Below are 13,024 nucleotides of genomic sequence, written 5' to 3'. Positions count from 1 at the left end.
TCATTGTCTACATTTATGCCAATCAAATAGTAGCTGTTTCCCAAAACGTGAATGGATTAATGGGTGATGAGCAGTGGCATGAAGTCTAGTTGGAGGCCAGTAACTAGTGATGTCCCCTAGGGGTTAATGCTGGATCTAGTCTTGTTCAATAAGTTCATTAATGATCTGGATGATGGGGCAGTGTATATTCTCACAAAGTTTGCTGATAACACCAAACTGGGAGGAGTGGCTGGTACACCAGAAGGTCATGCTGCCATTCAAAGAGACCTCAACAGGCTGGAGAAATGAGGCAACTTGAACCTCAGGAATTTCAACAAGGAGAAGAGCAAAGTTCTGCACCTGGGGAGGAACAACTCCATCACCAGAATATGCTACGGGCTAACCAGCTGGAAAGCAGCTGTGTAGAAAAGGTCCTCAGGGTCCAACTTGGATCACATAGCAAAACCTCTACCTCTACCCTGAGAACTGTCGAGGCCACATCCACTCCACCATGGGAGTAGGGTGTCCAATTCTGGTCACCCCAGTACAAGAGACATGTGTAGTTAAAGAACAGAGTCCTGTGAAGGGTCACTAAGATGAATAAGGGAGGGTGGCATCTTTCCTATGGATAAAGGCTGAGAGAGCTGGAACTGTTCAGCCTGGAAAAGAGAATGCTCAGGGGGATCTCATCAATGCATATAAATCTGAAAAGAAAGTGTAAAGGAGATGTAGTACACTGAGTCTGGCTAGGATGGTGTTAATTATCACCATAGCAGCCCATACAGTGATGTGTTTTAAATTGATTAAACCTATGTTGATAACACACCAGTGTTTCTGCAATTGTTGAGCACTACTTGCACAGCATAAAATCCTTCTCTGTTTCTCACTCTGTCCCTGCAACAAGTATGCTGGAGGTAAGGAAGAAGCTGGAATGGGACACAGCTGGGAAAGCTGACCCCAACGGACCAAAGCAATATTCCATATAATGTCATGCTGAACAACAAAACTAAGGAATAGTCTTTCCGAAGGGGACATTGCTCAGAAACTGGCTGGATATTGGTCTGCTTGCGGGAGGTGATGAGTGACAGCCTTCACATTGCCTGTTTTTCCTTTTTCTCTTTCTTCCTTGTCTTTGTTTTGACCCATGAGTTCTTCTCACTTTTTCCCTTCCAATTCTTCAAATATCTACAACAGGAGATTCAGCACTGCTCAGGCTAATAGCTATTTGGGCTAGGAAAGTGTATTGTACAAGAGTGTTTCTCTCAAAAGGTAGGAAATGTTAATGATAAGGTTCAAGTGCTGGGCTTAGACATACCTATATAAAGAAAAATGAAATACCTTGACACTCGCACAGTAACACATCACCGGAAGACCTATCTTTAATCACAGGGTACAGGCCTAAGCTTTCACAGGCTATTACATGCTATAATTATGCAACTTTCACCTGAAAAATAATTGCATACTTCTGTAGTATCTTGAAGTATTTGCTTTTCATTCTGCTAGAATTATATTGGTTTTATTAGAATTAGCTTTAAAAATATGATGGAAATTTTTTGAAACATAAGAACATTTTTTGAACAGGTGAAAATGAATTATTTAAGCACAGGCAGAAAAAAAGGATTTTGACAGCTGCATTGCAGAATTGAATTATAATACTGTTCTAAATACTAAATACTGTTCTATTGCTTGCTAAAAGTTCAGGTTTATATAATAATTCAGTGACAATGAAATAATTATACACTAAAGAAGCCATATACACTATGTGTCAATAGACACAGGTAACATTCACATACATTTTCATAAATTGCCATTCAATAAAATAGAGGTACATAACTGTTTCAGGTATAACCTCTAAGTCAGATGTGAAAAGAGCTTTTCTCTTCTAATCTTTATAATTTAATTTTATCAGTTTATATATAGGTAATTTTTTTTGTTGTTAGGAATCTATCATTTTTTTCCAAATTGGATTTTTCTGAACAATAAACAAAATGCTAGTCTAATGCAAAGTTAGTATCAGAGATGAGTCTTAAGATGGAGAATGCCTTTTACTTATGAATTATCTTTATGAAACAATGAGGTTTGGTTACACATTTAAAATAACTCACATGCTTAGGTATTTTTATATACTAATACAGTTAACTGAACATCATCTTATTTTTTTCTTATACTTATCAAGAATAAAAAATCTTCAAAATAACTCTCTAGAAAAAAAGGACAGTGATTTAGGTATCAAACTATGTAAAGTACTGTCAAAGCAAGGTTTCAGCATGCTGCATGGTTTGGGTTTTTTGAGGTCAAAATATAAAACTGTGTTATTTTGATGAGCAATGAGAGATTTGTTTAAAGTATTTGTCTTTTGACTGCATTTTTATTCTATAAGCAGAGAATTTTGATTCCTTTAAAATCATAAATCTATTACTACTGTTTTCTCAAATACTTACTGGTATATACAAGCTGAAAACCTTCATCAGTGCCCTCCATGTCTGAGTTAAATTCCAACCACAAATGATTTGAAGTACTACTTAGTGTCAAGCCTCTTAATGATGCCCCAGTATATGCACCCAGCAGGTGAGCAGTGTTGTCTTTGCCATCATATATCTGAAAAAAAAATCAAACCAAAACAAAACAACAAACAAAAAAAACCACGAGTGAGTTTTACAGTTATGGGAAAGAAAAAAAAGAGATATTTGATTTACAAAACAATTCTGTACATCTCCATTAAGAGGGAGGACAGCTCTATCAAAGCAGATCCATTGCTAGTCAACCAAAGTACTGTTTTGATATGTTGTTTGCTCTCTTGAGTAAAGTTGAGTTAATTGTGGAGTTTTTTCAAATGCACAGTTTGAAACATGTCAGTTCCTTTTTTGCATAACAACACAAGTGGGCAGAGGTGCCATATCATCTCAGTGTTTTTAATCTGTGTTTTCTCTTTCACTGCTGGCATTATAATGCTGGTCACAGCCCAACAGCAAACACCTGCTTTGTATAGTTGTGTCTGCCTGAAGTCACTGAGGTGGCATAACAGAAAAGCTCCCCAACTTTGCCTTGTCAAACAAACTTCTAAAAATGTTTTCTATGTAAAGAGAGGTTCAGCTATAACTATAAAGTAAAAGGAGACTAGGAAATAAAATAAATAGAATAACTGGTTCTGTAAGTTGAAAGAGTAATGTAATCTATATGTAAATTGGAATACAGCACTTCTATTACTTTTTCTTCAAGTTGTTCTTTTCCGTATTTTAAATGGAAACTTCTCAGCAAATTTCCTGACAAGCTTGGTTGCTTTAAAACATCACAGGTTATTGCACTCCTATAATTTCTAAAAATAGTTAAAATATAAGTTAACAATACCTGCTAACCCAACCAATATGTCTTGCAGGATTTATTCATTGATGTCTATAATCACTAAAACTATGATAAATGGACCTTAGGAAAAATTTCACTTGGAAATCAGTAAATTGACCTCTGAATAACTTTGAAATTGCAATAGTGAAATTCTAATACCTTATTAAATAAATAAGGAATAGTGTCCAGTTCTAAATAAAATCTAATTGTATTAAATTGAAATGTAACCAAAGCTTGGATTTGTAAACAGACATCTATATCACAATGAAATCAAAACAAATCCACCAGCAGTGGCGACAAAGTGGATGTGAAATATTGTGATGTCTGTTCCCCATCTGTTAGATTGGCTTGTCTTTTGCATATATCCTCATGTCTCTAGTAACAATACAGATTTTATTTTTAATGATATGCTGAAATAAAACAAATAAACCATTTCTAGCCACTTCTAAATAAATAATTGTGCAGTGGTTAAAAAAGCACAGCAAAATGAGTTGGCATTATTCCTTGTTTTCTACTGAAACAAGTAAATAAACTCCAAACAAACCACATATTTAAATGCCAATGTCCTTACACAGAATAAAAATAGGAAATTAAAGAAAGAAAAATGTGCAATTAATGCTCAGAAACTAAAAAGTCGTTTTAAAGTGCATATAATAATATTAAAAGGATGTCATAATTTTATTAAAACTTTTTAAAAATTATGCTAAGCTCAGTAACCAAGCCAGAAGAAAAACAAACCAACCAACCAACCAACCAACAGCAAAATCCAAAGCAAAAACAAACAAAACAAATAAACAAACAAACAAAACCACAAACAAACAAAAACAAAACCCAGAACACCAGGTCTGAGATGGACTTAGTACTCTTTCAATAACTAAAAGAGAAAGGTCCATTCCAGGAGAAATACTGCTATCCTACAGAAATATTTACATTATGACAGACTTAAAGAAAACCCATCTTGTATTTGATGCTCTTTTTCTTAATTTCTGCAAGCTCCTTATAGCACACAAGGATTCAGGACTGATTTTATTTTTCCAACACTACATAAGAATAATAATTTCCTGCTATATGTGTATCACTAGTAATTAATCAAAGAAAACTATTAAGTTATACTAACTATTCTCAATGCTTTGTCAGAAATTGCCAGAAACCACTTCATGATGCAAATTTCTCCACATATACTTTATCTCCAATTTTGTTAACTGTGTTACCATACTAAACCTTTCACATGGGCACACTGACAGGTCTCCAGAGTTGTCACTAATTCTTCTTTGGGCTAACTCACTGTCCCACTGTAAAACACCCCTAAGTCTGCATCATTTCTACGACTGAAGAAATGTTAAGTACCCTAACACTCCTGAAAGTCTTTGATTCTTTGACTAGAAGAACTGCATTTGGGTGAGGGAGGGACGTGATTCATTTGAACATTAAATTGAAATAGCTTTTTTTCCTTTCGTTGTATATTCAAAGTAACATATATCCCTCTTCTTGAGATAATGAAGTCTCATTTAGAACAAAAAATGCATACATATTTTATAGCATAATTCACAATTTAAGTCACATTATCTTTTTTTGTGCTTCATTCAAGTTAAGGGGCACTAAATAGGAATCTCTAGGTATAATTTAAATGACACAGTTATTAATTCTATTCCATATCTATCTTTTGTTCATTTGTTTCTTTTGTTTTGTTAATATATTTAAGTTGCAAAGGAAGTGGTGACAGCCTACATTCTACTGTGACATTTGCAGAACCAGCATTTTTTTTCCAACCTTCCTAAAATAGGTGGGAGGTTTGCTGAAGATTTTCAACATGTTATGAATTCAGCTTCCAAATTTGATCCAGAAGATGAGATTGTCTGTGACTTATGTTAGGACTATGTTATTCTTAAGATAGGAATATTATTTCTTATAGCCAGTACATTTGGATTTATGTCACTTGGGTGTTAAATGTATGGCCAAGAAAAATCATTATGAGAAGATTATTAGGTTGGCTGATTTTCCTTGAAGTCATTCTGTAACATCAATGCAAAGATAATTGGTTCATGAGAGTAGAATGTCTAAATATGCCAGTGGCAAACTATTTGGAAAACAGAGGACCACCTTTATCAGCTGTTTAAAGGACTGATCTGCCAGATGATTAAATGATTAATTCATAAAGATCAGCAAAGGAATTAATGTTCTTCATACTACAATGATATTTTGAAATGCTATAGGGAAGGATGCCAATAGTGATGCTAATAGAGAACACTGTTTACATAAATGTGATTTAAACAGGTAGATGTAATGTGTAATTTTGGGAGGAGGGGTTATGTTTGTATTTACAGTTGGAGAATAACTAAAACTTCCTAAGATTTTGATATTCTCCATTATTAATACATTTTAAATGGAAATTAATGGCATTTTTTCTGTTAACTTCTTTAACTTTGTAAAATTTTAACAAGGGAATAATGTGAAGTGAATGTATCGGATTTGTGCATTTTAAACTATTTTTTGAGATTTGCCATTGAAAAATAAAAAACATGGATATGAAGATCTGTGCCTTTTTAAAGAGAAGAAATAACATAAAATCAACATCGCTGAGCTGAGACTGTCAACACCCTGTCAAATATATCATTTATATCTCATGTAAATAGAAGCACTAACATAAAGACAGAAAAGTGCCCATATGTCTGCTTTTTTTTTTCTTTTGTCCCTTACATTTTTTTGCCTATTTCTCACATGTATTTTCAAGGAAATATTATTAAAAGAATTATGATAACAAGTGTGGAGATTCCTTAGAAACAAACTGGTAAAAAGCCCCAAACATTACCCTCCTTTGGAGTCTTTGCACAAAACCCCTAAAAAACTGTATCCTGCACACATTTCAAAGATGGCCCACAGCTAAGACAGCAAAATCTGCAGTAAAACTAAATCCTCTGAGCCAAGCACAGGGAAGGGGATGCTTAATGTCAGTTCTATTTGGTTTACTGGCACACTGTTACCTACCTGTTGCTGCACTGTTTTAATAGAAAGCAAAACATTGTTTCATTACAGTATCAAAAATAGTTCTTGAAGCCATTTTTTTCCACATTCATCTGCCACATCAAGTCTAACTCTACATACTGCCAAGCACGTAATCTACTACAAAAGATAAAACAAACAAACAAACAAACAAACACAAACAACTGATGTTCTCTTTTCATCTCAGTCCTTTTGATACTTGTTGTTCGTATCTCCTTTGGTTTATGTTCACATATAGAATCTGCCTGTTTTTTGAGTGGGGGTTTAGTATGAATAAATTAATAATTATTAATAATTAAAAATAAAATAAATAACAATTATTATTAATAAAATAATAGAAATTGATTTGCCATTAATAATGGACTATTCAGGCAAGTAGAAGAATAGTAACTCCATTCCTTTCTATGCAAATCTAAAGGCTTTTCTTGCAGCTATCAGAGTCTAGAGAGTTTACAAACATAATTGGTGGATGAAGAAGACAAAAGAGGGAATAAAAAAAGCAGGTAGAAAAGTTCTCATAGTTTTAAAAACAGTTTGTTTTTTTTCCCCCTGCCTCCCACATAAGAAGCTTAAAGTAAACATTTTGAATTATTGAAACATAGTGCACAAACTCAGTTATCAGTATAAATATTATACAAAGAACAAAGCAACTGTTATAGAGTTTAGAGACTGATATTAAATGAATCAGCATATAGGGACAATATAGATCTTAAATTCTTCATACAGCTTCATGAAACTTTCATCAATATTAAAACAATATTAAAACAAGATGTGGCACTATCAAGAGCAAGTTATAGCCCTATACACAAACAAAGTAAAGAGACATATATTTCTTATAGTTTCCAATAAAAAACAACCACTCAAACAGAAAAACACCTACATTAATGTCAGTAGCCAGGGTAGTTACATCAATACGAGGAAAAAAAGAACCACATATTAAATGAAGTAAATGAAAAATAAATTATATATTCTGAAAACTCTGTTCTATTCTAGTTCAGAACGGATAAATGGGAACTCCTCCTTCTCTGCCTGAGGAGCAACAGTAAGGGCAGCAATTTATTTTTGTTAAATATATTGCTTCCCTCCAATGCTCTGTTCCCAATACAGCTGTTTCATTCTTTCAGTCACAGTGCTTGTCAGGTATAAGTTTGATCCATGTTCGGTTAATTCGTATGCTAAGCAGCAGGCTCTATGATTTGACTAAACAGCATATCAAAAGTTCAGTAGAATATTCAGTCTATTCAGACTTTGAATGGAATTTTATCTGCATAGCTCTAGCAATCTAAAATTTTAGCTGATAGAAAAAGTAAGGCAAAGTACATGATTAACTTCTTTGCCAACACTTTCTGAAGAACAGAGATACATTATCCATTTCTTAACCAAAATCTGTAGCTAAAAGACTGAGCTTTAACTATGAAATATTATGGAGTTGTTTTATTTGTATTTGGGGAAAGGAAGTCTTGTCTGGAAGCTGTTATTTAAGTATCTTGGTGTCCAAATGGTGAATTACTTACCCTCCCCAGTTCATAGTTAAAAGGGAACTATGTATTCACTATCCATCCCCCAGCTTTTTGCTGTAAGACTGGATGACGGTTTCTTGGGGTTTTGTTTTTTTGTTTATTTTTTTAACTTACTTCTATTGCTATTTTTCATTTCAGGAGACTTAATTGTTCTTTACTTACTTCAGAGATTTCTTAGAGTTTAGTCAAGGCATTGACTACATACATTTACAAACTAGTGATACGTATTGGATAGGTTTACAGCATTTGTTACCTATTGATTCACTTAAGACTAAAGTTAAAGTATAATCCTGATGTCCTATTCTTGTAGCCAAAAATTTGTACTCTACATGCAGCAAAATAGGCAAATAAAGCAGTTTTCATTTTAGTTATCAGTTCTGGGAAACCATAAGTAAGTTTCTGCAAGCTTATCTTTGAAGGTGTTTTACTGGGATTGACATAAATCAATCTAAGAGACTACAAGAAAAAAAAAAAAAGTGGATAGCGAAGACTACTTTCCTGATCTTAAAAATATTAACACTATCTACTAGGCAATATTGCCAAGTCAATCACACATCAAGTCTTCCACTGATTCTTTTTCAGCTCCTGGAGATGAGGACTAGCCAATAATAACAGGATCAACAGAAAAGTTCAGAACTGATTTAATGAGAAAAGTTTTGAAATGTGTGACTGCTGCTTTGTATTTCCTGAGACAAGAACTCTTTATCAATGAATACATGAAGAAAAAGTCTTACAGATTTAAGTCAGTTTGGAAGAGATGAGGCACAATGAGTTCCACAGATATCGTTCCTTCCCACACTATTAAGGGTTGAGTGCCTCTGTCTTGCTACAATATCAAGCTGAAAAAAGTGATAATCATAATATAGAATATTTCTTCCAGTTTGTTTAGTTTTGTCTTTTTAAAGGATTGGGAGGAATATCAGCTCATTACTACATTTCTAGGCTGCGGACTCAAAAAATCAACACTAATTACTAGGTATTACTTTCATCTAAAAGACACACCTGCAAACCAGCAAATATTTCTGCCTTTGACATTTACAGCTGAGTGGTGGCCTTCCTCCATTTATAACAGATTTGACATTACCCTTAAGTTCACATTAACTGATTAGCAGTATTAAAGTAGAATTTTTATTTCATAAACATCTGAGTCTTAACATTTTCTAGTTACATTTGCAGTGCACAGGGTTGGAATGGCACTTGAGAAATCTTAAGAGCATAGAGTTTTACAAAATTGCATATGCATTCAATGACTAAGGAAGGAAAAAAAAAAGAAAATTTTAATTGCTTTATATTCATATTAATTTATATTAATATAAAAGTTTCTATTTATTTAACTGTAGCTCCCTCCCTACAGTGCTATGTCTTTTACACTAAGATAATAGTTTAAAAGTTTCAACCTAAAAAGTATTGAGGAAAATGCAGCCATATACTTTTATTGGATTGGCATAAAAAATGTGGGCTGAAATATCATTATACTGATTTGAGTGGACACTGATTCAAGTTCAAATGTAAGACCTGACTTCAAATCTTACGCTAAAGTTAGTTTACAAATCTAACCATAACTTCACTAATTTTTCTACTTCCTTCAGAAATTCTAAAACTGTTAAAATGACATACATCATCTGAATGTCTTAATCGTAACTTGAATAACAGGATGTTTTGGTTTGGTATGGTGGTTTTTTGCCATGCTATTTATATGTTAATAAATGCTAAGTATCTTTCAAATTAAATCTTTTTGTATTAATTAATGTAAAAATTAAAAGTTATCTACTTGGATCTGAAGTAATCAGTGAGGCCAAAATAAAACAAATATCCCTGTGGATGCTGGGTATCTAGTAGCCTTTGTTTTATTTTGTTTTGCTTAACTTCTGTTTTAAGAAGAACAGAAAACTTATTTTTGTTTAAAATCACTTTTCTTTTTCTTACTGCTGCCTAATTTCACTTTACATTGGTTGTTTAGGTCTGCTTATACCGTAGGTATAATTAATCCCTTTTTGGAGGTGCCTATGTCTGACTAGTAAAAACAGAAATCATAACATAATGCTCAGATGGCTAAAGTTAGGTAAGATAAAACCCAATTTGAACTGTAGTTGTTTCTTAGAAACAACTTTCCACAATCCTTTTAATTTTAATAACTACATGGCAGAAATAAAACTTTTTTCTTTTTTTAATCAAGTGTGATTGGCATGGTACCTCTTGTTCCTTTGATTTCTGAGAGGTAAGTTTAATTAAATAATGTATTCTGAAAAATTAGATAATAATTTAATATCTTTATGCTGCAAGACACTTGCCCTTACCATCACCTTAAATATGTAGTTGACTAAGCAAGACATATCTGGAAATGTATATTTTGGGGAATACAGTAATAAAAGCTGTGAACAAACCAAAGTAATTGCTACTGAATTTATAGGGCGAAATCACTCTATAAAACTCTGGAAAATTCTAGTATCCTATTATTTCCTTTGTTGCTTCTTTGTTTAATAAAAAAAATATTTTCATATGTAATTACTATGATTACCATTTGCAGGAGATGTTACACACCACACAAGATTACAGTCATTTAAAGCATTCATCTCATGTATAAAATGTAGTATGTAAACAGTGTACTAAATTAAGCTTCTGGGTGTAATGTTTATTATATTTAGATCACAGTGTAAGTTTTGAAGATACTGAGGAAGACAACAGAATTCATAAAAGATGAAATTGGTGAGTATTTAACACTAAGAATAGAATACAAATACACATTAAGGCAGCATTTCATTTACAGTTTCAATCTTTTTTAACTATACACAGTCAAAAAAAAAGTATATCTATTTAAGGAACAGATTATGGAAGCATTTCAAGTTGACTAAGTTTTGTCTTTTTAGAAATGGCACTGATTTAGATACAACTTTTCTAAAATATTAATAACATCAATTTACCTGATACTGTACTGTCATAGACAGATGATAAACTTCAACAGCATGAGGAACAACAAGTCTAGAAATAACAAATACGTTACATGTGTACATACCTTAAGTACATCTCCTTGTGCTAAGTGAAATGTTCTGGCGGAAATATTGATTCCTTTCCCTGCTTGTACCTGAATGCTATAAATACATTCATGGTTGTTTTCATAGTTAAGAGGATAATTTGGGGACAATAAGATTCCTTCATTACTTGTTGTGGAGGCTCCACATTCAGCTGTAAGTAGAAGAAAATGTTAAGGTATATTTTAATAGAAAACATAAACATTTTTATTAAAGGTGACAATGGGAATGTTAATGTAGTATAGTTGCACTTTAATAACATTTATCAACATCTAATATCTGGTTTTAAATGTATGTTCATGACAGTGATTGAAGGCTACAAGAATACTTCAAGTTGTTGCAAAATTTTAATGGAAGTATGTCAAATAATGTGGACATTTTTATTAATGGAACATTCCATTCCATAATTATATTTTAAAGAATCTTTCTTGAATTTTGTTTTGGAGGAAATAAACTTGTTTTTGCTAAAGCTTATTTCTCCAACACAGAAATTGACAAAGATTTGTGAATTAAAGTAAAAGTATTCCAGAGGTTTATATGTGTATATATTCACAGTATCACAGTATGTTTGGGATTGGAAGGGACCTCAGAAGATCATCTAGTCCAATCCCCCTGCCAGAGCAGGAATGCCTAGATGAGGTCACACAGGAACATGTCCAGGTGGGTTTTGAATGTCTTCAGAGAAGGAGACATTTACATGCACACATATAAATTTACATACAGGCAGATACACACATTTTCACATAGATCAGTGAAAAAAGATAAATCTTCTCTATTGGTAATGTACTATAATAAACAACACGGTCAATGATATAAATTACATTAGAAAAAGACTTATAATATATCTACCAATTAAACAAAAGAAAGAAATAATTTCATTAATAAATGGGTAGAAAAATAGTAACTCGGGGTGGGGAACGGACAGACAGGGAAGGAATTAAAGGTTTAAGCTTAAGAGTTACAAATAAAAATAAGAAAGTGTTTCCAAGTAATACTGTTACCATTCTAAAAAGGAAACTTTACAGTTGCAGACTTTGGTAACTAAGTTCAATCACAAAAAAAACTCCGAACATAAAAACTTGAGGTAACACTACATTAGGCATTAATAACTAACTTCCATTTACTGTCATATTTTAGAGTACTTACATAATTTTAGTTAAGATATTTTAGCAGTGAAGTACCAAGTCTTTAAAATTAACACTGTCAAACTCTTACAGTTCTTTCCTTCCTTTTTTTATTTGGTTTTGTATGTGTCACAGTTGAGACAGACAAACAACAGTTATGTGTCACTGTAGTGCAAGAATAAGAGCACTTCCTCTCTTTTTAATAGATTAGAAATTAATCTTAAATTTAACTGTAACACTAAATTTTCTGAATTTATGGTTTGGTTTTTTTTCAGGATCACTTCAATATTCTTGCCATTTATTTTAGCCATTCTCATAAGAATGCACCCCAGTTATTTTAACTTGGGAAAAACATTGTTTTATAATTTCACAGAATAATCAACTGTATTGTGCAAAACCATGTGGTACTTTAATGGCTTGAAAAGATGTTTAAACAATCTATGGTATCTATTTTAAAAACTATTATTGTTTATTAACATTATTATCATTCCCCCACCTGATTTGTTTGAGTGAAATACAGGATATTGAAATATATATTTTGTACATTAAATTTGTACAAAAATTAAGTCATTGAATAAAGTCATTGATTAAGTATTCTTTTGGTGTGCAGGTAAAACAAACATTGTGCAGGAAGTCAAATCAGGCACAGATCAAAGAGGAAGAAATGCTTGAAGACTATGTTTAATTTGACAGAGATACAGAACAAGTACCCAAATAATTCAGGTGTCATCACTCTGCCTTAGAACAGTTGGATACACATAACCTAGACAGAAGTGAAAAACCTTCTAATCCACATGATCATGTCTATCCTTTAATTTTATTCTCAAATAAATGTGTATTTGCTACTCTGAAGATGCCTAGGTCAGTTTGAATTACAACATAGAGGATTAAGATGATTGTAATTTTAAGTTAGTGGGATATCCTTTCCCATTCCAGAGAGACAGAAGAGTCAAAAGGCTCAAGGTATTTATGGTATTAAGTTGAAGTAGCAACTCTGTTTCTATCAAAACTGTAATTCAAAGCAATTTAA

At 32.6% G+C, this 13,024-nt stretch overlaps 1 protein-coding gene across 3 annotated transcripts in view; it reads right to left on the bottom strand.

Moving 5' to 3' along the window:
• Positions 1-13,024, bottom strand: part of CSMD3 (CUB and Sushi multiple domains 3) — a gene marked incomplete at its 5' end in the record, with an annotated part of 620,447 nt that overhangs the window by 201,505 nt on the left and 405,918 nt on the right. For all 3 annotated transcript variants that reach the window (XM_080338547.1, XM_080338548.1, XM_080338549.1), the window contains 2 exons: positions 2,421-2,577; positions 10,855-11,024. In XM_080338547.1, the coding sequence (XP_080194673.1) occupies positions 2,421-2,577; positions 10,855-11,024 (327 nt within the window). The remainder of the gene's footprint in view (positions 1-2,420; positions 2,578-10,854; positions 11,025-13,024) is intronic.

This window comes from Nesoenas mayeri (genome assembly GCF_963082525.1).
Source record: "Nesoenas mayeri genome assembly, chromosome: 2".
NCBI classification, from domain to species: domain Eukaryota; kingdom Metazoa; phylum Chordata; class Aves; order Columbiformes; family Columbidae; genus Nesoenas; species Nesoenas mayeri.
Note: the sequence above shows the minus strand (reverse complement) of the source record. Positions and strands in the feature narration are given on the sequence as shown.